The sequence below is a fragment of the Mirounga leonina genome, unplaced genomic scaffold (genome assembly GCF_011800145.1).
Source record: "Mirounga leonina isolate KUSES-001 unplaced genomic scaffold, KU_Mleo_1.0 Mir_418, whole genome shotgun sequence".
NCBI lineage: Eukaryota > Metazoa > Chordata > Mammalia > Carnivora > Phocidae > Mirounga > Mirounga leonina.
In genome coordinates, this window is record NW_023270739.1 from 4,136,782 (window position 1) to 4,163,466 (window position 26,685).

A 26,685-nucleotide genomic window follows, 5' to 3' on the forward strand; every position below is an offset into this window, starting at 1 on the left:
CTTCCCTATTCCTCACCTTGGGGCACTTCAGCTCCCAGGGGATCCCGGCCATGACGTCCACTGCATCAGCACCCCCGACTCCAATGCAGATGCCCCCCAGGCCACCGCCATTGGGGGTGTGGGAATCAGTGCCAATCAGAAGAACCCCAGGGTATGCATAGTTTTCCAGAATGATCTGAAAAAAAAAAAGACCCCAAGATCTTCAGCCTAAAAGCCCTCATCAGAGAACAGAAGTAGGGACCAAAAGGGTCCGGCAAAGCTGCTCTCTGGGCCATTCCCAGGCACCCCTCCAGGACAGAGCCTCTCAAGGGTGGCTGGAAGAGAGACAGGAAGCCCGGGCCCCTGACCAGCTCCGATAGTCCTGGACTAGTCTGATTTGGGCTTGCAAGTGCCTCCTCGTGCCCCAATGTCCGTGTCTGCGGCATGGAACCAAGAACACCTGCACCGCCTTGACCCTAGAATCACGGTGACAACCAGACGAGCAGAGATACAGGAATGTGTCCTGTGACAAATGTGACTGCCTACAGGTGCTCCTGACACCTGCTCCCCATCTCACGTGGCCGACTGCCTGGGCGTGGCATGTGCCTATTGGGCTTCTTGGGGGGACAATTCCTTCAGGAGCTGGCTCCAGTGTCTGCAAGGAAGCACCGGAGACCCGACAGGAGCACAGGCCCTGGGCTCTTCTGCTGCTGAACTGAAAGCAAGTACAGACAATGCCTCCCCAACCCAAGGCCTGGAAGTGGCTCTGATAATTGAAGGGACTTGCTCATGTAGATGCTGCCTTGCCTCCTCCTCCTCCCCTTTCCTGTTCAAAATGGCTCCTTCATCGAGGGCCTCTTCCCAGCTTGGGAAGGTGCTGGCAGTGAGCATTTCCCCAAAACATCTGATTCCGGAGGTACAGCTATCCCAGAGCAGCCCTGCCCCCCATCCAGGCATCGGAGGCCACAGGATATTACTGGAAAAGCCCTGGCCAAGGGGCCCTTAGTCTGAGCCCCAGACCCACTGCCTGCTAGTAGGTGTGGGACCTCGGGCAAGTCACTTCACCTTCCAGGTCTATTTCCTCATAGATAGAAACAGCCCATAGTGCTCACAGTGATAACTCAATGAGATCATGTGTATTTTTTTTTAAAGATTTTATTTTTTGACAGAGAGTGACAGCGAGAGAGGGAACACAAGCAGGGGGAGTGGGAGAGGGAGAAGCAGGCTTCCCGCCGAGCACGGAGCCCAATGCCGGGCTCGATCCCAGGACCCTGAGATCATGACCTGAGCCAAAGGCAGACACTTAACGACTAAGCCATCCAGGCGCCCCTGGGATTTTGTGTATTAAGTTGTAATCGTGCCTGTGAGAGGCAGTATTTCTATTTATTCTTTTGTAGCACACACTCAGATGTTGGGAAGGGCAAAGGAGGTCAGAGACGTGAAAGGCTCCATGAATGGTCCAGCCTGCCTCATGGTGGACAGGCTCCATGGAATATTACAGAAACCCCAGGGCCCCTGCCCTGGGATACACATCTCCCAGCAGACTCAGCAAGGAGCGAGGGGTCTTGCCTCTCAGGATGCCGGCAGTTAGAAGGGCTGGTTCCTTCCTCAGGAGGGTGACAGCTGGCTGGGAGAACAGGCCAACCGAGAGGAAATCCTGGACAAACAACTGTTGGACAGGACACTGCTCAACTGTTTCATTTCTCTGGACTCCTTGCCCCAACCACAAACCAAAGTTTAAACCTAGTTAATATAAGGCTCCTCAAGGTTCTGCAAGTCTGATCATGAAAAGCAGACACACAAAATTCAGTGTGATCTACACAGTGCAGACCACCAACATGGTCCGTGTCCAAAAGGAAGGGGTTAGTGCAGACCCGAGGACTGCACAAAGTGTCACAATGAAACGGACTGTGACAGTGACCTCCTCGGGCAGCTGGATGTGGATGGGGGAGGAGAGGATGAGTGTACATTAGCCATCCACCCACACATGTGTACACTGTGGACCTAGTCTCTACCTACCTGGTTCCAAGCCCAGAGCTACAGAGGAATCGGTAAAGTGCAGTCTCTGTCCCCAGAGCACGTGCTCTGGTGTGGAAGGTCCTGGCACATACAGGGATCATAACGTGAAGGGGTCCCACAGAGGATCACATAAGGGTGCTCTGATGCTGCGCACAAGGGAGGGCAGGGGGGCTTCAGAGAGGTAACCAAAAGGCAGAGATGTGGAGGAGGAAGGATGTGCCCGGCCTGGGCACAGGACATTCAAAGCAGAGGGAAAGGGGTTAAGGTTTGGTTTAGACATGGTGGATGAAAGCTGCTGATGGCCTGACATCAAGGGGAAGAGAAAAATCAAAGCTGCACAGAGATCACATGCTTCATGGGAATTTTCTTTTTAAAGGAAAAATAGGGGTGCAAGGGCGGCTCAAATGGTTAAGCGTCTGACTTCGGCTCAGGTCATGATCCCAGGGTCCTGGGATGGAGCCTTGTTTCTGGCTCCCTGCTCAATGGGGAGTCTGCTTCTCCCTCTCCTCCTCTCCCTGCGTGTGTGCATGAGTGCTCCCTCTTGCTCTCTCTCAAATAAATAAATAAAATCTTTAAAAAAATAAAAATAGGGCGCCTGGGTGGTTCAGTTGTTAAGTGTCTGCCTTCAGCTAAGGTCATGATCTCAGGGTCCTGGGATCAAACCCCACGTCAGGCTCCGCACTCAGTGTGGTATCTGCTTGAGATTCTCTTCTCCCTCTGCCCCTTCCCCCGCACTGTTTAAAATAAGTAAATATTTTAATAAAAAAATTAAAAATAAAATAATAAAATAATAATTTAAGCGGCGCCTGGGTGGCTCAGTCATTAAGCATCTGCCTTCGGCTCAGGTCATGATCCCAGGGTCCTGGGATCAAGCCCCGCATCGGGCTCCCTGCTCGGCGGGAAGCCTACTTCTCCCTCTCCCCCACCCCCTGCTTGTGTTCCCTCTCTCGCTGTGTCTCTCTCTGTCAAAGGAATCAATTTTAAAAACCTTTAAAAAAAAAAAATAATAATAATAATTTAAAATAAAGGAAAAAATATATCACGCTGTACACTTAGCTGGTGGCCAGGGGCAGCTGTGAGCTGCCATCACTCATAGCCCCAAACTTTGCCCAGGAGCTGCCAAAAAGGCCTGGGTATTTCTGATGGGGTAGAAAGGGAGACCCTTGGATTGGGGTGCCCTTCGCGATCAAAGTCCAAAGTTGGATCCACCTGACTCCCTAGCCCTACTGCTGAGAGAGGCTTTCTACACCCTGCAGACAGCTGTGACCTGCCACTCCCAGGCAGTCCCTTCCTGGCAAGGGCAATGGCTCGAAAGGGCAGAGCAGTGATCCGAGGGTTCTGGTTTCAGAGTGGGGCAGTGCTGGAGCCCATGCAGGGTCAGATTACAGCCTAACTTACCTCATTTTGAAGGAGGCCTGGGATGGAGGTGGGGAGAAGGGTCACCTTGGAAAGGTGTAAAGAGGCAGGTCTCACACATACAGGATGGACGGCAAATGGACACACAAACCAGTGCACACCCCACAAACTAGTCACCTTGGATGAAAGCGAAGTACCTATCTCCCTAGAAACACATGCACACACGCTTGCACTTGCAGAGACAAAATCGCCCATCAAAAGATCATCCATCCTTCAGGAGACCCCGGAAGAACTCCTGGCTAACAAAGCCACGTGACCCGGGGCACCTCCATCCTACAGAATAAGGGGCCCAAAGGGGTAAGAACCCCTGGTGTGACGGGAGGCGAGCCTGCAGCCCACGGTGCAAAGCACTGACTCCCGGAGGCAAATCCTGCCTCCACCCTCAGCCAGTTGTCCCTGGGCAAGTGGATTAACTTCTTTGTGCCTCAGTTTCTTCATCTGTGAGGCACAAATAATGAAACCACCTACCTGATAGAGTTGTGGTGAACGAGTACGTTATTATCTGTCAAGTGCTAAGTCTAGTGCCTGCACACAGAACGCACCCATCAAATGTCAGCTGTCCATGCAACAAGGAATAACACTCGTGGGAAAAAGCCAGACAAAAAAATGATACAACCCCCCTCCACCCCCTGAGCCTCTGGCTTTCTGCTCCTGTAGGCCAGGAGATGCTCTCTGGTTCCCTAAGGGCCCTTCCCCCAGAAAGGCAGGCCAAGCCCTGCTTTACCTGGTGAATGATTCCAGAGCCAGGCCTCCAGAAGCCCACGCCATACTTGGCACCCGCGGTTGCCAGGAAATTATACACTTCCTGGTTTATGTCCTAGTGAGACAAATCAATAACCAGAGCATTAGTAACACAGTGTGTGTCTGGAACAACCCTTGCTCACCCCCCACCCCGCCCACCCTCACCCTGCAACTCTGAAATGCTGGCGCTATGAAAACAGGCCCTCTACTGGAGGCCTTCTACAAATGATTCCAAAAGGGCCTGGATGTTGGCCCAGTCTCAGCTGGCTGGCCTAGGGACAAAGGCAAGAGAGCAGACAGAGCCTCAGTTCTGTGACACCTGGCCAGGGAGTGGGTCTGGCGCAAGTCCCTTCTGTACCCTGATCTCAATTTCCTTATTTGTAGAAGGAACTTGGCTACGTCATCTCTAAGGGTCCCTCTGGCACTCAAGTCCTCAGTCAAGGCCAGCAGTGAGGGGCACACCACCACAGGACAGTCTAACTGGGATATGGTGTTGGGGGAAGGGGGCTGTCCAAGGGAAGCAGTGGGATCAAGTGGGTGCTCCAGTCCCACTGTAACTCACGCAAGGGCTGTTTCTCCACCTAAGCCTCGGATGCCTCATTTAAGGCAATGTCAGTAATCCTGGCTAACATTTTTTGAATGCCCACTGCACTAAACATCCTCACAATCCGTCCCACGAAAGAGGGAAGGTATTGTCATCAAGGCCACTTTACAGATGCAAAAAACAAAGTCTCAAAATGAAATAACTTGCTGGAGATCCCTGAATTAAATCCCAGGGTTTGAAACCAGGCCTGTGCACCCACATAACCAAAGAGTTACGTTCTAATATAAAATAGAGCTTCCTCCCTCATAAGGAAGAGGATATCTAGGAACACCAGCATCTGGCACATGCTAGGTGCTCAATATTTGGTAATACATTTGATGGGCCCCAGATGAAAGATTGTCAAATGGGCCATGTTCTTGAATGCAGATTTCAACAACACAACAGGACGGGCTGTGCCCACTCTGCCTGGAATTGGAAGGTGGCTTCTTCAGTGGGCAGGGAAGGCTTCCCAGCGCAGGTGATACGAGGTCAGGGTCTACCTGGAAAACACGGTATCTTCTTGGACAGGGGAGACTCCAGTGACACAAGGGAAGGGACCAGGGCAGACTGCACAGAGTCCCAAAGGAGGAACCAGGCAGTGAGACATGCTGGCCTCTGGGCATGGGAGATCCACACTCCAAGGCAGAGGGACTCACACTGTCAGCTCCCTGGCCCTCAGTAGCACACCCTCAAGACCACGCAGCCTCCTTCATTTAAACTCCAGACCAGCCATGCCTCCTTCTGAGGCCTACTGGGTACCCCCAGGCAAAAGAACAGCACACAAAAAACTTGGGCCCCCGGAGTGGTCTCTCCGATTAATCATTACTACGACAGCTTTTTTTATTCAAATCAGTCACTTGTAACATTGGCACCAAGGGCAGGAGGAGTGGTTGTGTGTCTGAGTACGCGTTCTTACGTATGGGCAAGTGGTGGCGGTGGCAAAGGGGGACAGGATGGTGTAGCAGTCTTGGCCTGAACTCAGCCTAGAGCCTTCTCTGGCTGTGTGACCCCGGATAGGTCACTCTGTCTCTCTGATCCCCAAGCGAAGGGACTCTACAAATATATGTAAATCTGACCATAACCCTCCTCTGCTTAAGCCCTTCGGGGACTCCCAGGATGGTGCCCGTGACCCTCAAGGCCCCGCCTGTGCCTGCCCCCGTCCACCTCACACCACCCTCTCTTCCACGGGCCCCCTTTCAACTGCACAAATGCATCAAGTTGCTTCCTGCCTTGGGGTTTTTATATATACTGTTCTGCCTGGAATGTTCTTCCTCCAGTTAGTATCAGCTTATCTGTGCTGGTTTCAACTTACATGTCACATCCTCAAGAGGCTGTCCCTTACCCCCCGGAGTCTAAATTAGACTTCTTTTCTTGGGGCACCTGGGTGGCTCAGTTGTTAGGCGTCTGCCTTCGACTTGGGTCATGGTCCCGGGGTCCTGGGATTGAGCCCCGTGTCAGGCTCCCTGCTCAGCGGGAGGCCTGCTTCTCCCTCTCCTACTCCCCCTGCTTGTGTTCCCTCTCTCGCTGTGTCTCTCTCTTTCAAATAAATAAAATCTTTTAAATAAAATAAAATAAATTAGACTTCTTTTCTTATACTCTCACAGAGTTCTAGGTCTCCCCTTTGTAAGATATAACCAAATCGGCAATTACCTGCTTGTGTGATGGTTTACTGTCTGTCTCCCTATCAGACTCTAAGATGCACGAAGGCAGGGCCCCCATCTCGTTCACACTGTATCGCCAGCATCTAGCACAGCTCCTAGCACATCATTAGTGTTCAATAAACACTGAAATCCTATGATCCTGTGAATCTCATCTCCAGAAGGTAGATTCTGAACCCATAAAGTAAAGGGAGGGCCAGACCCTGAAGGCAGTGGCCTGCAGCGGGCAGTCATCCCCAGGGCTGGAGAGGACCCTGTTCCTGGCCACGGCCAGCTCCCAGCACTGCAGGGGCCCCTGTAACATTCCACCCCGGCTGCTGCTAACAGGGAAACCTCTGGCCAGCAGGCTGGGCTCTTTCAGCAGAGTAGAAAAAGAGCTACCGTCAGCCAGGACCCAGACTGACAAGCCAGGATGGGAAGAGAGGGCTCGAGTGGGAAAACGGAGTGTTTCCCATGGGTCTGAGAGGCTCTGGGAGCTCTGCTGACCCTGGGAGCTGGAGCACTTTCAATGGCAGCCCTGCCAGCATTCAGCTCCTGCCAACAGCCCCCCAAGAGGGGGACCCACTTCCAGTGCAGGGGGTAGAAAGGGTGGAGGTCCAGAGCTGGCAGAGACCCGCTGTGGTCAAGAGCAGGCACACACAAAGGTTACCACAAGCAGAGGCTGGGGGAAGGAGCAGGAATCTGATTTCATAAGGAAGGCTGGGAGGAATTCAAGGAAAAAAAATAATTCCATGTGGCATACACCCGTTTCTACCTCATGAAGCAAACTCCCAGAAGAAAGCCCCCCAAGGAGGCCAATCAGTAAGGGACAGCACTCAAGACAGGGGGGCTTCCCTGCACAGGGCCTCAGCCGATTGGGATTCACGAACAGCAACGCCATCCGCCTGCCTCCCTGCCGGGGTCCTGGGGGTCGGCCGAGAGCGCGAGTGAGCGCACAGGTGAGGCTGGTAGGAAGGGAGATTTAAGCCACCCTCTTGTACCAGAAGCCGGTCTGCAACATTTTTCCAGCAGAACAGAAAAATGACCACAAAAAAATACTTTTAAATGTGGGAAGATTAAGGATGATTTGGGGGGTTTTGTTTTGTTTTTAGGCTTTCTCTGTTATCTTCTAACATCCTCACAATAAACAAATGGTATTTTCAGAGTTAGAGAAGAGCAAAAATGTTTAAGACTACACCAAAGAGCCTAGCTCAAGGAATCTGCCTCTCATCCCATGTCACACGCACTGTCCCGATGCCCCCTTCAGCTCACCTTGGCCCGACGCAGGTCCTTCTCACCCCCGAGCTGGGCCTCGATCAGATGGTCGCAGTGGATGGTGGACGGCACGGCCACCTTGGGCAGCCCACTGCTGATGAACTGCAGCATGGCCATCTGGGCCGTGGCGTCCTGCATGGCCACGCGGTCAGGCCGTAGCCGCAGGTACGTCTTGCCCCGCTCAATCTCCTGTTTGGCTGGGTCATCCAGGTGTCCATATACAATCTTCTCTGAGAGCGTCAGAGGCCGGTTCAATCTGGGGGGAGAGGGAGGGGTGCGGGCTGCACGATCCCCCTGCCCACCCACAGCCACGCCCTCTCTGTCCCACGGCAACACAGTGGGACAGTGGGCGGGGACGGGGTGCCTGCGCTCCATGAGGGTGGACACAAATCAGTCTTGCTCACTGCAGTCCTTCCGGCACACGGCACTCACCAGGTGCTCCAAGTTACTCAATGAATAAGTGACAACATCCCAGGAGGTCGACGGGGTAGTTTTTTTCTAAAGGATACCTGCTTTTCCAGCATACTGACCACTATTATCTGATGAGCAGCCGTTACATGTACATCTCACTATTTAATCCTCATTGTATCCTTGTCATTTAATCAAACAAGCAAGAGGGAAGGGAGACTCAGCACAGTGGTGGTAATAGCTCAAGCTCACTGCCGGACTCTTGTTTTGGGTCCTCTAATTCTCTCTGTCCACGGCCACCTCCCCTGTGCCCTCAGCCCCAGTAAGACACAGGGGATCCCACCAGCATGCCCCTCACCCAACCTGCCCTGCCCGCCACCCACAACCCTCTGGTGCTCACACTGTCGTGCTAAAGCCTTTCCCATTAGCCCTACTTGCTCTCCCCCATTCAGACAAGCATGGCTGTCAGCTCTCAAGAACAGAAACCCAGTCACCGCCTCCCGCCCCTCACTAGACCTTCTTCCTAGAACCCCTCTCCCTGCACGTCCCACCCCTCCCTTCCTCGTCAGGGCCAAAGGGGCAGTCCAAACCTGGCTCTTGGGGAGGTGCAGCCCCTGCCAGGCTTTGGTGGCCTCTCCACCAGCTGCCCGCCCCCCCGCCAGGAGACTGCGCTTGGGGCAGGACCCTCAGCCACCCACCTTGAGGCTCCCTGCTGTCGCCCACTCAACCTGGCTGCCCCGTGCCACCCAGCAGGCTCCCCTCTGCCTGCCCCAGCAGCGCTGGCTGGACCTCACAATCGCCTCCCAAACCTGAGGCCTCCTGGGAAGGGGTGCAGTTCACTCACACCTGACAAGCCAGGAAAGAAAAACAGTATCAAACAAAGGAGTCAGAGGCTCTGGGTTTCGACCTGAACCTACTACTGATCCCAGTGTGTAACCAGGCCAGCCACCGCTCGCTCGTCTCAGGGAGCTCGCCAACCCATCTCTCAAGTCCGGCGCTTGGACAGGAACGAGAGGAGAGTTGGGGCTTATGTGGCACTTGTTTTTAAACAGCTTTAGTGAGGTGTCATTGGCACGCCATAAACTGCACGTATTTAAAGTACACAATTTGTTAGTCTTTTTTTTTTTTTTAAAGATTTTATTTATTTATTAGAGAGAGAATGAGAGACAGAGAGCACGAGAGGGAAGAGGGTCAGAGGGAGAAGCAGACTCCCTGCTGAGCAGGGAGCCCAATGTGGGGCTCGATCCCAGGACTCCAGGATCATGACCTGAGCCAAAGGCGGTCGCTTAACCAACTGAGCCACCCAGGCGCCCCAATTTGTTAGTCTTGATGTACGTACACACCTGTGAACTCATCACCACAATCAAGATAATGAACACATCCATGAGCCCCAAAAGTTTTCGTGTGGCCCTCTGTCATCCCCCCTCCTGTCCCCATCCCCCGAACAAAGAGTGACCTGCCTTCTATCACCACAGATTCATTTCCTCACAGCACGTCCTTTTAGCTCAGCATGGCTCTAAGTGCTTTAATGTACGCGAGCCACCGGCTCCTCAAGACCAGGATGAGGAGACTGAAGCGCCTCGAGGTGAAGGAACCCACCTCGGGTCACGAGCCAGCGAGGGGCAGAGCCAGGATGCAAGGAGCCGAGCAGTGTGGCTCAGCCGTCCCTCCGGAACACCTGGAAACTAGAACCAGGCCCAGGCTCTGCAAAGTGCTCGATTACTCATTCTCAGGGCCGTCATCCCTAGGACTCTGCTGGGAAAGCAGAGAAACCCCCTTCTGACAGCCCAGGTTCCGGCGCCCCACTCCCACGCTGATCTAATCCCGAGAGCAGGAGCGGCCTAAGGAGCTGGCTCGGTGGACAGCAGCAGAGCACTGGCAACTCTGAAGAGCTCTACAGTTCTGCTGTCATGAGAACCTCGAATAAAAATAGCACTGGCCTGAGGGACAGCCTGCCCCCTTTAATGGCAGCACGGCTGGTGACTCACTGCACAGAGCACAGCCCCTCTTTCCCAGCCCCAGGGGAGACGAAAAATAGCACATGGGCTTTAAAACCAAAGACCTTGACAGCAAATGCCTCAAGTTGTACAAAAAAGCCTGACAATGACAAAAGCCTAAGGACGAGTTCAGCGCCACATTTCCTTAAGGAGTAACTAGGGATGGCAAAAATGGGTCCTCTGTGTCCGTCTGTCCCTCTGCTTTACTGGATGATAGAGACCTAGTTTCCCAAGAACAGAATTGGGCCCCTTCTGTCATGAACACAAGGTGGAGGAAGAGTCCCTCTGCAACTCCCCTGGCCTTCTACAACATTCTTACATTTTCATCCACTAATCTGTTTTGAAAAGCCTCACTTCTAACCAGTTCCCAGGGTGACACTATGCTGCTGACTCACGGACCACATTTTGAGGAGTAAGGCCTACACCAACTGAATCGGAATTGGGGCCCAGGTGATGGTAGTTCTAAAAGTTTCCGAGTTGGGGCGCCTGGCTGGCTCCATTGGTGGAGCATGTGACTCTTGATCTCGGGGCTGTGAGTTCGAGCCCCATGTTGGGTGGAGAAATTACTTAAAAATAAAATCTTTTGGGGCACTTGGGTGGCTTAGTCAGTTAAGTGTCTGACTCCTGGTTTCGGCTCAGGTCATGACCTCAGAGTCTTGAGATCCAGCCACACATCGGGTTCCTAGCTCAGGACAGAATCTGCTTGAGATTCCTCCCCGTCCCTCCATCCCCCTCTGCTCCTCCCCCTGCTCATGCATGCGCTCTCTCGCTCGCTCTCTCTAAAAATAAAATAAATAAAATCTTTTTAAAAAAATAAAATCTTTTAAAAATAGATAAGAGTTTCCAAGGTGGGATGCCTGGGTGGTTCAGTCCATTATGGTTTCAGCTCCTGGTTTCGGCTCAGGTCATGATCTCAGGGTTCTGCGAGCCCCACATCGGGCTTCTTGCTCAACGGGGAACCTGCTTCCCCCTCTCCCTCTGCCTCTCCCCCACCTCATGCTCTCTCTCAAATAAATAAATAAAACCTTAAAAAAAAAAAGCTTCTAAGGTGATTCCAACATGCAGCCTAGACGAAACCCACACAAAAATGCCAGAAAAAACAGTGGGAGGCAATGGAGCCAGACAGAACTGGCTTGCGTTTGGGTCCAACCACTCAACAGATGTATGACCTCAGACTGGGTATTTCCCCAATCTGACACTCGATTTCCTTATCTGCAAAATGGGGAGGCAGATATAGTAACAACCTCTAGGGGTTGTTGAGAAGAAAAGAAAATGTTTGTGAAGTGCCTAGAACAAACTGGACACTCAGGCAGCTACTATTATTACAGCCATCCTTGATAAACATTCATCAGTTCTTACTATAATTAGGTGATGCCAGGCTGGAGGCTGCTAGAGATATAGACTATGATAGTCCTTCCCTCTCAAAACCGAAGCGAGGATACCAGTAAAGAGGAAGCCAAGTGGCAGCTGAGAGGGAGTGTGGGATGGGGGCTAGAGCGCTACATGAGGGCGGGGAACCAAGGTCCCACTACTTGCTCACTGTATGACCTTGGGCAAGTTGCTTCTCCACTGAGCCTGCTCCTTGGCTATAAATGGTTATATTCATATTTATTCTCTCCTGCTCCCAGGGTCACGGTCACCAAGTGGGCAAGCGCCCAGTCCTGTCTATAGTCATTTGCGCTCTGGGGGCAGTGCTGGTTGCTATGTACTACCAGCACCACCACCCCCGCCCTTTCATCCTCCTGTGGCATCACATACAACCTTCCGGTGCCAGCATCTAGCCCAGGACCTGGGACACAGGACAGCAATGCAAAAATGGCCACCATCTTACCAAATGAGGAAAGAGAGGCCCAGAGAAAAAGATATGCTCAAGATCCCACCCGAGCTTTCTTCTGGGTCTCAAGCCTGAGCTCTCCTCTAGGCCTACACACTGAAGAGGAAATACAATTCTAGCCTTTGGGTCTGGTGGATCCTAGGGGGCTGGCTCAGGGTCGGGAGTCTGTCCTGGAAAGGGTTGTTGGGAGGTTCAGGCCACAGCACCAAAGAGCGTCTGAGACCTTCCCGATGGCCCAAATCACCAGGCTTCTTGATAGATTTTTCCTTGCCAAAGAAGGCCAAGGCCCATCACCAATCTGCAGTGCCTTTCCTCAGCAGGGAACTTCGTACCCCAAAGGCCTTGATCCTCCTGCCTTCACTAGTCATCCTTTACCAAGCACCTCCTGTGCTGCCTGAAAGGGGCAGGAAGCAGAAGCAACACCCTGGGGAAGTCTCTACAGCTTTCCCCCCACAGCCTTACCGTTTGCGAACAATGTCAATGTTCTTCTCTAGCAGGTCATAGCGGATGTACTCGTGGGGCTCAAAGTGGCTCATGGCCACCTTGGCCCGTTGGCACAGGACTGAGGCCACATGGTACTGCCGCACACCCAGGGCTTTCTGCAAGAAGAAAGACAATAGCGACTGTCAATGGAGTATTGAGGGTGGTCCTCCCTGGAGGACAGCTCAGTGTGGTGAAAAACCGAGGAAGTATCGAGAGCTCCCCAGTGACTGCAGCCTCAGTGTTCTCCTCTGAGGCAAGGGTTGATCCAGTAGCCACAGGAACACAGCCGGTGGCAGGAGAAAGAGCAAGGGATTCGCAGTCAGAATTGCTGGGATCAAAGTCAAGTTCTATCAACTTAAGAAAATCCCCCATCATCTGAGCCCCGGAGGAGATGGGCAATGGGGCTACCGCTGGCCACAGTGATCACAGCGGGTCACCAGGATGGATAAATACGAACATATGTGAAAGTCCTCATGAGGCTGTAAAGCACTGCCCAAATCAGAGCTATCATTCCACCTGCACAACACGTTCCTCGAGGGTTGAGATCATGCCTTATTTGTCTTACATTTCTGTATCTGGAGTCCTGGGACAGAGTAGACTTGATAAATAATTACTGAACGGATGAAAAAATGAGGAAAACACTGTGCATGAGCTTTGACGTTTCCTCATCCCTTCAAAGGCGGCCCCCTTAAATGTGCAGCACACACTTATTCTAATGACTAGAATGGGGCGTGAGGCTATGTGACCACCAAAACTAGTCATAAAATATAAAGGATAAAGGTATCATAAAGGATAGCTTCTTGGGGCACCTGGGTGGCTCAGTCGGTTAAGCGTCTGCCTTCGGCTCAGGTCATGATCCCAGGGTCCTGGGATCGAGCCCTGCATCGGGCTCCCTGCTCAGTGAGGAGCCTGCTTCTCCCTCTGCCTGCCGCTCCCCCTGCTTGTGCTCTCTTGCTCTCTCCCTGTCAAATAAATAAATAAAATCTTTAAAAAAACCCATAAAGGACAGCTTCTGCCCAGCCCTCTCTGACTGCTCTGGGAGAAGACAGTCACTGTGTTGTTAAGACATTTACGCAGTACTAGGAGAGGTCCACTCAGACAGGATCTGAGGCTTCTTGCCAATAACCAGCACCACCGTGCATGTGAGTGCTCTAGCCCAAGACCAGGTAACTGCAACCCTGATCAACACCTGGACTGCAATTTCTTGAGTGATCCCAAGCTAGAACCACCCAGCCAAGCTGCTCCCAAATTCCTGGTCCACAGAAACTGTGAGAAATCTTTATCGTTTTAAGTCTTTAAATGAGGGGGCAATTTGTTTTGCAGTAAAAGGTAAGTGATTGTTATGATGGGGCCTGTATTAATTCATTTTAAACCGTGACAACCTTCACAGGGTACACTGATCAGGGAAGAATAAAGGAACCCCAAAAATGAGAGGGAAAGGGATGGCTGCTTCCCTTCTAGGCGATGCTCCCTGTCTAGAGGGTCATTCCAATGGGTAAGGGAAGAGGCAAAGCTCAAGCCCCCTTCTTTACGTCCCCGGAACATTTAAATCCAAACTCTGCCAACTCCGGCATCTGAACCAGAACACTGAATCATTAGCCCACCCCATCAGGAAACGGTGCCCCAACCACCACCCACTTGACCGCCCCAGCAGGAGGGCCCTCCCCAGTGCAGACTGCAGACCCCTTGCCCCCTCTGCCTCAGGGGGCAGGTGTGAAGAGTCCACGAATGGTGCATCTAAAGACTTTCAATGGCCTGGGCACAGGCAGAACACAGTCAACAGCAGATGCAGCTCTGCCCGCGCCCCTGCAGCCGGGGGCCCGCGCACAGCAGGGGAATGGAGAAAGGAGGGCTGAAGCCTGGCGGCCAGTGACTATCGAGTCATCTCGGTCAATTTACCCTAAGCGCTTGTTTCCTCACAGAGCTACTGTGGGGATTAGCAGTTACATAAAGTACTGGCACAGTTTCTATTATTACCCTGGTAAGAGAAACCACACAGGCTGTTCTGCAACTTGCTCTTCTCATTTATCAACACACCTTAGACGCCTTTCCAATGTCCATATACAGATCTTTCTTTCTATAATTTAACTGTCCTAAGCTTAGGGTTCCTTAGAAATAAAAATAAAGGGGCGCCTGAGTAGCTCAGTCGGTTAAGCATCCGACTCGATTTCAGCTCAGGTTATGATCACAGGGTCATGAGATCGACCAGCCCTATGAGCCCTGTGAGCCCCGCGAGAGTCTGCTTGTCCCTCTCCTGCCCCTACCCCTACCCCACCCCCTGGGTAAGAAAGAAAGAAAGAAAGAAAGGAAAGAAAGAAAGAAAAGAAAGAAAGAAAGGAAAGAAAGAAAGAAAAGAAAGAAAGAAAGAAAAGAAAGAAAGAAAGAAAGAAAGAAAGAAAGAAAGAAAGAAAGAAAGAAAGAATAAATAAATAAAATAAAGAAAGAAAATCTTAAAAAAAAATTCTCTCTCCCTCTGCCCCTCCTGCTCACTCTCTAAATAAATAAATAAGTAAATAAATAACAATACCTAGTGTCTGGTCCAGGAGGCTAAATGATTAACTGTAATCATAATTACAATGTAGAGAAAAGGTAAAAGTCCCAAATTCCCTACAGCAAGAGCATGCAACTCTTGATCTCCAGGTTGTGAGTTCAAGCCCCACGTTGGGCAGGGAGCCTACTTAAAATAAAAAATAAACATAAATAAAAAGCTTTAACTAAAAAAATTATAATAAATAATAGGGTTTTTTTTTTTTTTTTTTAAAGATTTGAGAGCGAGAGTGAGTGAGTGAGCACGTGCACAAGCAGGGGGAGCAGGAGAGAGAGAAGCAGACTCCCACTGAGCCAGGAGCCCAATACGGGCTCGATCCCAGGACCCCAGGGTCATGACCTGAGCCGAAGGCAGATGCTTAATAACTGAGCCATCCAGGCACCCCAATAAATAATAGGTTTAATAAGCAATGCCAGTTGGAGAAAAAAGGGACAAAATAAGATGTTCTCATCTAGACTACAACTTATGGATAAGAGAAAATTATTTTTTAACACCCAGTGACGCCAGCACTCTGCTAAGTACTTTGCAAGCGTTACATCATCTCATCCTCACAGCCATCCAGTGAATGTCTCCTATGATTAGCCCATTTTCCACGTGAGGAAACTGAGGCTTGCAACAAGTGACTAAGGCCAGAGTAGCAAACAGGACTAGAATCCAGCGTGACTGACCCACTTACCTGCCGTTGCCCCGGGCATGTTACGTAACTCCCTAAGCCTTCCCTCCAAAATGGATGAACTCCATTGTTAGTAACAGATTAAATCACTGCGTGCTCAACCCTGGATCACCATGTGCTCTGCTTTCCAAACATCTGAGCACAACAGCCAGCAGTGGCCAGGAGGACTTCCAGCCACAACGGACGCGTTCTAGATCCGCACAACCAATACACTGGCCACTAGCCACACGGGGCTGCAGAGCACCCTGGAGTGTGGTGAGTGCAACTGAGGGGTTTTCAATATTATTCAATTTTAATGAACTTAAAATGAAGCTGCCACATGGGATGGCTCAGGTTTAAGTACTAATAAGGAGGGAAAGCGTTTTTTCAGAAGCCCTAACAACTCGCATGTTCATCAGAACCCTTTTTCTGTAAAGGTGCCTTTATGCTTTTAAGTTCGGAGCACCACCCACACACACCTCCCCACGCCAGGAGCTTATCATCCCACACAACCACCCAACCCACTCCTGCATGATTTCAGAATCTTCTCCTGCACGCTCAGCCAAGCTCTGCTTCCTTGCACAGTCTGCTTTCCAGCGGGGGTCCACCCTTGGGACCCATAGCTCTCTTCCTCAGGACAACAGCTCCCAGACCTCAGATGCATCACAACCTCCTGAGTCTATTAAAAATACATAATCTGGGCGCCTGGGTGGTTCAGATGGTTAAGCGTCTGCCTTCGGGCTCAGGTCATGATCCCAGCGTCCTGGGATCGAGTCCCGCATTGGGCTCCCTGCTCCTTGGGAGCCTGCTTCTCCCTCTGCCTATCTGTCTCTCTCTGTCTCTCATGAATAAATAAAATCTTAAAAAAAAAAAAAAAAAAACATAATCCTACACCCCACCCACGTCAATGACTCTGTCTCCAGGGTGGGATCCCTCACCTACCTGAAGTCAGCCAGGCCCTGTCATCTTCTCTAAAATCTCATCTTGGCCAAGGGTGGCCCAGAGTTATTTTCAACCATCCCTTTACATGGCAGGTTTCCCAATTCCGCAACAGCACTACCATGCCCTGGGCTGAGGGCAAAGGTATCATCACCTTTGTTTAAGGCTGTTATCAGCCTATCACAGCCCACCACACCGAGGACACACATGTCACTTCCAGATACCCTAACACCTGACTAGCCATCTTCCTCATTGACGGCTCTTGAGCCACGCTGTACTTGTAGGCTTGGTTTTCTGTGCAAAGCTCTACCTTAATCTTGATTTAATCTCATCATCGGTTTCTGTCTGCCTCCCACCCCTGGAGTCTGCAGGAGTCCTGGTCGTCACCCCACGTCCTGACGGGCTGGCCCTCCCAGCGTGCGTCAGCCACAAACACAGCACAGCTCCAGGGTATTCATCCAAGCCCCAACATCAGTGTGACCCACTCCAGGCCGGGCTCCCCAGGGCAGACGTTTGGTCAGGTCAACAGTGGTCTACTTAGCAGCACTCCTGAGGTCCAGGTCTTCCATCCACTGCAACAGCCACTTAAATGTATTTTCTTTCAAGTAGGCTCCACGCCCAGTGTAGGGCTTGAACTCACCACCAGAGCTCAAGAGTCGCATGTTCTATGGACTGAGCCAGCCAGGCGCCCCAACAGCCACCTCAGTGCTTTGTCACTAAGGCCGGGTTTGTTTTGTCGTTAGGGACAGCCTGACTGACCGGTCGAGTTCCCCGCAGAAATCAATACTCACTCTCACTGATCTAACTACTAACCCTAATAAAAAGGGTTTGGGTTTGCTGGTGGTTTTGCCGTAAGATCTTATGCAATTCACTTCATCCCTCAAGGCCTTAGTTTTTCACACCCAGAACAGGTGAAATCTCAGTCTTGCTCCCCACTTCAGGGCTGTGAGCGGCTGACATGCATGAAATGTCCCGTGTAAACTCTGGAGTGCTCCACATCATAATATGCTTACCCCAGAGACGGACTTCAAAGGCAAAGACATCATGTATCACTCATTCACGAACCCCACAAATCTCACATGTAAAATGAAAATTACATTACAGGTGATCTCCACGCAACCTCCCCCCTCCCCGAATAGGAATAAAACAGCTGTTACTTATTAAGCACCTGCTCTGTGCCAAGCACTTTCTGTGCCTAATTTTGAATTCCCATGGCAACAGGGCCAGGTCATTGTTCTTCCGGTCTCACAGACGTGGGAAATGCAGACCAGGGAGGTTAAGTCAGAAATCACATACTGGTAAGTGGTGAGCAGGGAATCCGGGATGCAAGTTCAGGTCCGTCTCCTTCTGAGACAGGTCAGTTCCCCTGGCTTCTGCTACTCTCTCACCTCTCACAGCCCACCCGTTCTCACTGAAGGTGGCACGGTGTGATGGCTGGTCCGGATTGAAGATCTGTACTCAGAATGCCCAACCCTGCAACACCACTAAGCTGCTATGGCCCTGGACAAGTTATTTAGCCTCCCCAAGGCTTAGTTTCTCTAAAGAGAAAATGGAGATAAACTTCATAGTGTTATTATTCAATAAAATAACCTACGTTGGGTTTTGGCACAGAGCCTGTTCATTACATGTTATTGTGTTATGTTATCTTCCTTCACAGAGGAGACAGATGCAGAGTGAGATGTGAAGCTGTGTTCCTTCTCTGGATGCTGGCAGAGCAGCAGGTCTCTTCTTTTGCTTACTGCAAACACAGCTTTTAAAGGCTCTTTTGGTTGATCAACATTTTTCAGAAGATTTAGCTTGTCTGGGCCTTTGGCATTCTTGACCCTCTTCTAATGTATTCCAGAGGCTATATAATTTTTCCTTGGTTACTTGCCCTCCAGTTGTCTAAGCTAATGTCTTTAGGTGCATCTCTTCCCTCTCTCCTGCAGATGACTTGCAATTTGTCAGAATTTGCCTAGGAAAGCCCCTCATCCCGCTGTAATCCTTCCTGCTTATGGGATCCTGGTGGTGGGATCTCATCTATTTGGTTTCTCAATCATTCAGAATTTGCATATCTCAAAGGCACCAAACATGTTGAACTTTGTTAGCCAGTAAAAATTCTAAATTGATCTGCCACAGGGCGCCTGGGCGTCTCAGTGGTTAAATTGATCTGCCACAGGGCCTTTGTACATGCTGTTTGTGCTGCTTAGAATGTTCTCTGCCTACCCTCATTCGCAATCTGCTCTTTGTCTAGGTCACTCCCATTGATCCTTCAAGTTCCAAATTAACGGAATTCTTCCTGAACTCCCAGCCCAACCAAAGCCTATTCTCTATGCCTACTTACTACTTCTTGACATTCATTTATGAGATGGTTTCTGTCTCCACTAGTCTGTAAGTTCCACCAGGGAGGGACGTGTCTGTTTATTCATAATAAATTTCCATGCCTGAACACTAGGTCTGATACACAGGAGGTGCTACATAAATATCAATTAAACTAATGACTCTTGCTTCTGCTTGACCAACTAGCTCTTCCATATTGAACAGGGTTAAATACAGAGCAGGTTTGGTTAATCTTGTGAGCGCACTTAACAAATCAATAACTTACCAGTCTCAGGCGCTCTTGGTTAGAGTATAAACAGGTTCAACATTTTTTTTTTCTTAAGTAGACTCTACGCCCAGCATGGAGCCCAACACAGGGCTTAAACTCAGGACCCTGAGATCAAGACCTGAGCCAAGATCAAGAGTCAGGTGCTTAACTGCTTAACCAAGCAAGCCACCCAAGTGCCCAAGTTCAACATTTTTGAAAGACAATTAGGTAATACCTATTGAAATGCAAAACGTTTGTGCCTTTTAACCAGCTTTCCCCAATTCCAGAAAGCTAGCTCACAAAAATGCTCACATAAATGAGCATTGGGACAGGCAAGGACATTCTCTGCCAGCACCATTCTTAAGAGAACAACCCAATTGTCCAAAAATAGGGCACTGATTGAATAAATTCTGGCTCATCTACGAAGGAATGCCATCTTACAGCTGTTTAAAAAGAATTAACTTGAGGGGTGACTGGCTGGTTTGCGACTCAATCTCCGGGTCATGAGTTCAAGCTCCACATTGGGTGTAGAGTTTACGTAAATAATTAAAAACTTAAAAAAAAAAAAGAAAGAAAGAAAAGAATTAGAGGTGGTGGTCCCAGAACACTGTGAATGTAATTAATGCCACTGAATTGAATACTTAAACATGGTTAAAATGTCAGTATTTATGTTACATACATTTTACCATAATTTAAAAAAATAAGGTGGATCTACCTTTAAGGGCAGAAAAAACTTCCATGAACATCAGGGAAAAAAGTACGTAGCAAGATAGTAGTATGAGAGCTCATTTCTATATAATAAGTAATAATTCACACAGGTAGATATAAAAAATGAAATGACATGTCTGAACTGTGCATAGCAATTATCTCTAGGGATTAGAATTATGGGTACTTTTACTTTCTAGGCTAAGTATTTCTGTAACTTTTAAATGTGACATGATATAGAGGAGTTCCTTTTGTAACCAGGAAAAAAGAATGAGCAAGGCAAATAGGTGCAGAAAGCATGCTGTGGAGTGGTATAGCACAATCATTTACTGGCAATTTGACAATCAACAATGTTCTGTTTTTTTTTTAATGTGCAAACCCTTTGTTTCAGCAAGTTAATTTACAGGAATTTGTCATTAGTAAGGAAGAGGGAGGGGCGCCTGGGTGGCTCAGTTGGTTAAGTGTCTGCCTTTGACTCAGGTCATGATTCCAGGGTCCTAGGATTGAGCCCCACATCAGGTTCCCTGCTCCGCGGGAAGTCTGCTTCTCCCTCTCCCTCTTCCCCGGCTCCTGCTCTCTCCCTCTCAAATAATAAAATCTTTCAAAAAAAAAAAAGGAAGAGGGGGGAAAAACACCTTTATACAGAAGGACCACCATTATCTTAACTCAGCGATCAAACTTAGTATCACCAATAGCAAGACTACCTGACACTCGTGCCCCTGATGGGACAGCAACACCTACGAAGAATTCTTGTCGAGGGGTGCCTGAGTGGCTCAGTCGTTAAGCGTCTACCTTCGGCTCAGGTCATGATCCCAGTGTCCTGGGATCAAGCCCCGCATCGGGCTCCCTGTTCCGCGGGAAGCCTGCTTCTCTCTCTCCCACTCCCCCTGGTTGTGTTCCCTCTCTCGCTGTGTCTCTCTCTGTCAAATAAATAAAGAAAATCTTAAAAAAAAAAAGAATTCTTGTCAAGGCATCTGGTTGACTCAGTCTGTAGAGCACGTGACACTTGAACCTGGGATCGTGAGTTCAAGACCCAAATTGGGGGTAGAATTTACTTTAAAAAAAAAAAAAGAAGGAAAAAAAAGAACTCTTCAAAAAATGTTTAACCTGAATCTAAGCAAGCTTTGGAACCTTAGCTCCAGCTTAAGGGAAAATCATGGAATAAAAGAACAATCAAATCCAGGATGTGGATATTCTACAAGAAAACGGACCTGGTCTCTTTGAAAAGTCAACATTAGGGAAAAACAAGGCGTATGGGGGGCGGGGATGGAGAGTGTTCTAGAGTAAGAAAGACTAAAAAAGTAAAACCAATGCAATGTGTAAATTTTTTGTGTACATCCTGAGATTTGGAAAAAGACCACTACCAAAGACATTTTTGGGAGAACAGATAATGACACTGTAATTATATAGTTTACTGACTTATTAAGAAATGAATGTTGGGTGCCTGGGTGGCTCAGTTGGTTAAGCGACTGCCTTCGGCTCAGGTCGTGATCCTGGAGTCCCGCGATCGAGTCCCGCTTCGGGCTCCCTGCTCAGCAGGGAGTCTGCTTCTCCCTCTCCCGCTCCCCCCTCTTGTGCTCTCTCCCTCTCACTCTCTCTCTCAAATAAATAAAATATTTAAAAAAAAAGAAAAAGAAATGAATGTTGTAAGTTTTTAAGAATGAGGTGTCACAATGCCTTCAATTTCTTTTGAAATGGTCCAGAAAAAAATAACTACAAAAAGAAATAATACATAGTAAAGCAAGTAAGACAAAAATAAGTAATACATAGCAAAGCAAGTAAAACAAAATGTTTAGATGGTAGGTATGTATATGGATGTTCTTGCTACTATTTTCAACTTTTCCTTTTTGTTTTTTTTAAGATTTATTTGAGATAGAGTGAGAGCAAGCGAGAGAGCACATGAGCAGGAAGGAGGGGCAGAGGGAGAGAGAGCAGCAGACTCTCCACTGAGCAGTAAGCCTGACACAGGGCTCGATCCCAGGACCATGGGATCATAACCTGAGCCAAACGCAGATTCTTAACTGACTGAGCCACCCAGGTGCCCCTGACTTTTCCTTATGTGTAAAAATTTATAACAAAAAAATATTTTGAGAAAGACACCAATTATGGTTTAAATTTGTTTTTTTTGTTTTTAAGTAATCTCTAGGGACACCTGGGTGGCTCAGTCGGTTAAGTGTCTGCCTTTAGCTTAGGTCATGATCCTGGGGTCCTGGAATCGAGTCCCGCATGGGGCTCCTTGCTTGGCAGGGAGCCTGCCTCTCCCTCTGCCTGCCACTCCTCCTGCTTGTGCACACACTCTCTCTCTCTGACAAACAAATAAAATCTTAAAAAAAAAAAGTAATCTTTACCCCCCAATGTGGGGCTCGAACTCATGACCCCAAGATCAAGAGTCTCATAATCTACCTACTGAGCCAGGCACCCCTAATACTTCTTATAATTAGAAAAATATATAACCAACATGAATTTTTAATTAAAAATTAAATGCTCAAAACCAAAGATAAATATTCCTATAGACTACTTGCTGCAGAGTAAAAGCAAATTGATCTAAAGCAGCTTGTCAATATGAAACCCACAGGAACATCCATACCCTCTGACCCAGCAATTCCATATCTGAAAATCTATCCTTGGGGCGCCTGGGTGTCTCAGTCGGTTAAGCAACTGCCTTCGGCTCAGGTCATGATCTCAGGGTCCTAGGATCGAGCCCCGCATCGGGCTCCCTGCTCAGCAGGAAGCCTGCTTCTCTCTCTCCCATTTCCCCTGGTTGTGTTCCCTCTCTCGCTGTCTCTCTGTCAAATAAAAAATCTTAAAATAAAATAAACATGAAAATGATATTGTATGGGGGTGCCTGGGTGGTTCAGTCGTTAGGCGTCTGCCTTCGGCTCAGGTCATGATCCTGGCGTCCTGGGATCGAGCCCCGCATTGGGCTCCCTGCTCAGCGGCAGGCCTGCTTCTCCCTCTCCCACTCCCCCTGCTTGTGTTCCCTCTCTCTACAGCTGTGTCTCTGTCAAATAAAATCTTAAAAAAAAAAAAAAGAAAATGATATTGTATGTATTGAACAGTTCACTACATTACTACTTATAGCCCCTAAAACTAAAAGTAACTTAACATTGGGCGCCTGGGTGGCTCAGATGGTTAAGCGTCTGCCTTTGGCTCAGGTCATGATCTCAGGGTCCTGGGATCGAGTCCTGCATCGGGCTTCCTGCTCCTTGGGAGCCTGCTTTTCCCTCTGCCTCTCTCTCTCTCTGTCTCTCTCTCTCTGTCTCTCATGAATAAATAAATAAAATCTTTTAAAAAAAAAAGTAACTTAACATGTATAATTTCCACTCAGTAGGAATGATAGTTTTAAGTACTATGTAGCAATGCAGGAAATTGTCTATGATACAATATATGAAAAAGCAGGTGATATGTTACATACACACTGACTACAATGCTATAAAACCCATGTTCACAAGGGGAAAAAGACCAAAAGGAAATGCACTAACATCATAAAAAAATGTTTGGGTTAAGATGGAGAATTATTTTCTCCTATAATTCCCCAAATCTGTATTAAGGTGATGTGTGGATGAAAAGCGATGGATAGCGAGCTGTTTTCAGCTGGCGCAGAGAGCTGAAGTCCCCTAGTGTCACTGTATTTTTGTCCGTGAACTCCAATTTTGCAATCCAACATTCCAGTGAGGGCACCACCCTCAGATGGCAAAAGAGCCGGGGTGAGCCTGCCCCATGGGCCACTTCCCCATGTGCAGACTGAACAGTGAAAGCCCCATGGGACGGAAGGGAACATTCCAGGCATGGGAGTCCTGAGATCTGGCCTCCTAGCTCGGTCACTAGGTACCCTTACAGTAATCTTGCCTTTCTGTGCCTCCCTTTCCATGTCTATGAAATGGGAGAAGTGGATCATTCCAGCTGCATCAAAGCCACCTGAGAGGTTTCAGCTTCTAGGCCCTACCACTCCCGGACCTCTCCATCAGAATCACCTGGGGTGGAGCCTAAGCGTTGGTAAAGACCACCAGGTCACTCTGATACTGCCATGTCTGGGAACCACTGGACTAGATGTTCTCCGAAGTTTTTTCCAGCTCAGAGATTCTATAAATACTCCTCCCCAGCAAGCAGGCTCTCAGATAAATCTGTGTATTCCCCAAAGGCCCAGAGGAAAATGTAGGAATGTCAGAATAGATTTATCTGTACCGGGGAAGAAAATCCCCAGAGCGAAGGCTTTTCTGAATTAGCCACAGCCACAGTTTACACACGGGTGAGGACGCAATGCTGTGTGTGTATGCGTGCATAAAATGCAGCCCAGTGTGGAGGCACAGAAAGCACAAGAGACTCAGAACACTACCTGTTTCTTATTGGCCCCGTGATTGGCCAGTGCTTACTCTATTTTAAAATATTAATAAAATAAGGGAGAATAACCCCTGTCCAGACTACCTCATTTAACAAACAATGAACACCTTCCTAGGTGCCAAATACTGTTAGCACATGGTTCCCAAACCTTCCCAAGTTAAGGCCCATGAACAAAATAACTCATTTTGGACATCACAGCTAGGCAGACAGACCAGGCTGCTGCTGGGAGGCAACTGGCTGGGGCGGGGGGGTCGGGGGGGGAGGGTCAGGATCTCTGCACACCTGTGTCCCATTTGCTACACCACACCTGAGGAAAGCTTAGCTGTGTACCCACTAAACTCCAGAACACCACCACGCTGTCCCTACAGGCAGGATCACAATCTGGTGGGATAAGACAGACACGGAAACAAAAAGTGTGGAAGTGTTAAAGTTGCTATTGTAGACATTAGGTCCAAAGTTCAGCGAAGGCACGGAAATATGAGTGGTCAAGTGAAAAAGAGGCCAAGACCTTCTCTAAGATCACATTCGAGTTCAAGTTCAAAAAACTGGCTACAAATGCAAAAGCCAAACAGAGAGAACGACTCGCTTAAAATCACGTGGCATTTGTGGAGTCATCATGGAAGGAAGAAGTCATTCAAAGCCCACTGTATCCTCGTGTAGCCACCTCAGAGGGACAGTCCTATCAACTTCGAAATACTGGACAAAGGATGTTCCGAGCTAACAGGAGCTTTAGAGAGGGGGCTTTCACATGTTGACTGAGAAGACACACACACAAAATATACATTTTATGTTGTGATCCAGGCCAAATTTACTGCCAGGGTGGTGTAACTAAAACAAGTTTCACTAAACAACACTCGCCAAGTGCAATGCACGCTGATACTGTTTTTTTTTTTTAAAGTAGGCTCCAGGTGGGGCGCCTGGGTGGCTCAGTTGGTTAAGCGACTGCCTTCGGCTCAGGTCATGATCCTGGAGTCTCGGGATCGAGTCCCACATCTGGCTCCCTGCTCGGCGGGGAGTCTGCTTCTCTCTCTGACCCTCCTCCCTCTCATGCTCTCTGTCTCTCATTCTCTCTCTCTCAAATAAATAAATAAAATCTTAAAAAATAAAAAAATAAAGTAGGTTCCAGGCCTTCGGCTCAGGTCATGGTCCCAGGGTCCTGGGATCGAGCCCCATGTCTGGCTCCCTGCTCTGCGGGAAGCCTGCTTCTCCCTCTCCCACTCCCCCTGCTTGTGTTCCCTCTCTCTCGCTGTGCCTCTCTGTCAAATAAGTAAAAATCTTTAAAAATAAATAAATAAATAAATAAATAAATAAAAAATAAAGTAGGCTCCAGGCTCAATGTGGGGTTTGAACTCATGACCCTGTGATCAAGAGTCACATGCTCTAGTGACTGAGCCAGCCAGGGGCCCCTAATACTTTTTATTCTATTACTGTTTATACTGTGGTAAAATACACATAAAATTTACCACTGTAACTATCAAATGGCCAGTTGGGCACATGCGCAGTGGAATCACTACTATCTAGTCCCAGAATTTCTCATCACCCCAAAGCAAAGCCCATACCCACCAGCAGTTGTTCCTTATTCCCTTCACTCTCCTTGCCCCAGCATCTGGCAACCACTAATCTGCTGTTTCTACAGATCTGTTCTAGCTAGTTCATATAAATTATACAATACGTGGCTCTTGTCTGGCTTTTTTCCTTTAGCATTCTAGATTTTTTTTTTTTTTAGATATTATTTATTTGACAGAGGGATAGACAGAGCCAGAGAGCACAAGCGGAGGGAATGGCAGAGGGAGAGGGAGGAGACTCTACAATGAGCAGGGAGCCCGACGTGGGGCTCGATCCCAGGACCCTGGGACCATGACCTGAGCCGAAGGCAGACACTCAACCCTCTGAGCCACCCAGGTGCCCCTAGATTATCTTTTCTTGAAGGCAAGTTGCACCCCATTAATTCATGATCAGATGATGGGTCAGGAAAGGCAATTTGAACAACACCTTACAGAACTTACAATTTAAAAAACGAGTTACAAATGTCAGAGCCAAACAGCCGTAAGACATGACTGGCTCACAATCACCCTGGGCCTTTGCTGGGCATTATCAGGCTCTCTGCAGCGTTCGGTTCAGTCTGTGGCACCAGAGGAACCCAAGCCTCAGCCACCCACTTGATGCCTCTCTGCAACACAGCTATCCACCAAGAAAATTGGAAAAATAAAAACAACACAGCAAGTTTTTTTAAAAAGTCAAATTTAATGGGGTGCCTGGGTGGCTCAGTCGGTTAGGCGTCTGCCTTCGGCTCAGGTCATGATCCCAGGGTCCTGGGATGGAGTCCTGCGTCGGGCTCCCTGTTCAGTGGGTAGTCTGCTTCTCCCTCTCCCACTCCCACTCCCCCTGCTTGTGTTCCCTCTCTCGTGGTCTCTCTGTCAAATAAATAAATAAAATCTTAAAAAAAAAAAATCTCAGTAGCAGCCAAAAATATGAGAAGGGGTGAGCACAGCTGACTGGGGAAAAACATCTGTCTTCACTGCTGTTCTCTGTCCCTTTTCCTTCCTACCACGAAACCTTATT

The 26,685-nt window shown here is 49.0% G+C and overlaps 1 protein-coding gene across 2 annotated transcripts in view; it reads right to left on the bottom strand.

Moving 5' to 3' along the window:
* ACO2 (aconitase 2) overlaps positions 1-26,685 on the bottom strand; it is a 56,820-nt gene that overhangs the window by 10,895 nt on the left and 19,240 nt on the right. For both annotated transcript variants that reach the window (XM_034987411.1, XM_034987410.1), the window contains 4 exons: positions 12,352-12,488; positions 7,648-7,906; positions 4,139-4,231; positions 17-175 (listed from right to left, as the gene is read on the bottom strand). In XM_034987411.1, coding sequence (XP_034843302.1) covers positions 17-175; positions 4,139-4,231; positions 7,648-7,906; positions 12,352-12,488 — 648 coding nt within the window. The remainder of the gene's footprint in view (positions 1-16; positions 176-4,138; positions 4,232-7,647; positions 7,907-12,351; positions 12,489-26,685) is intronic.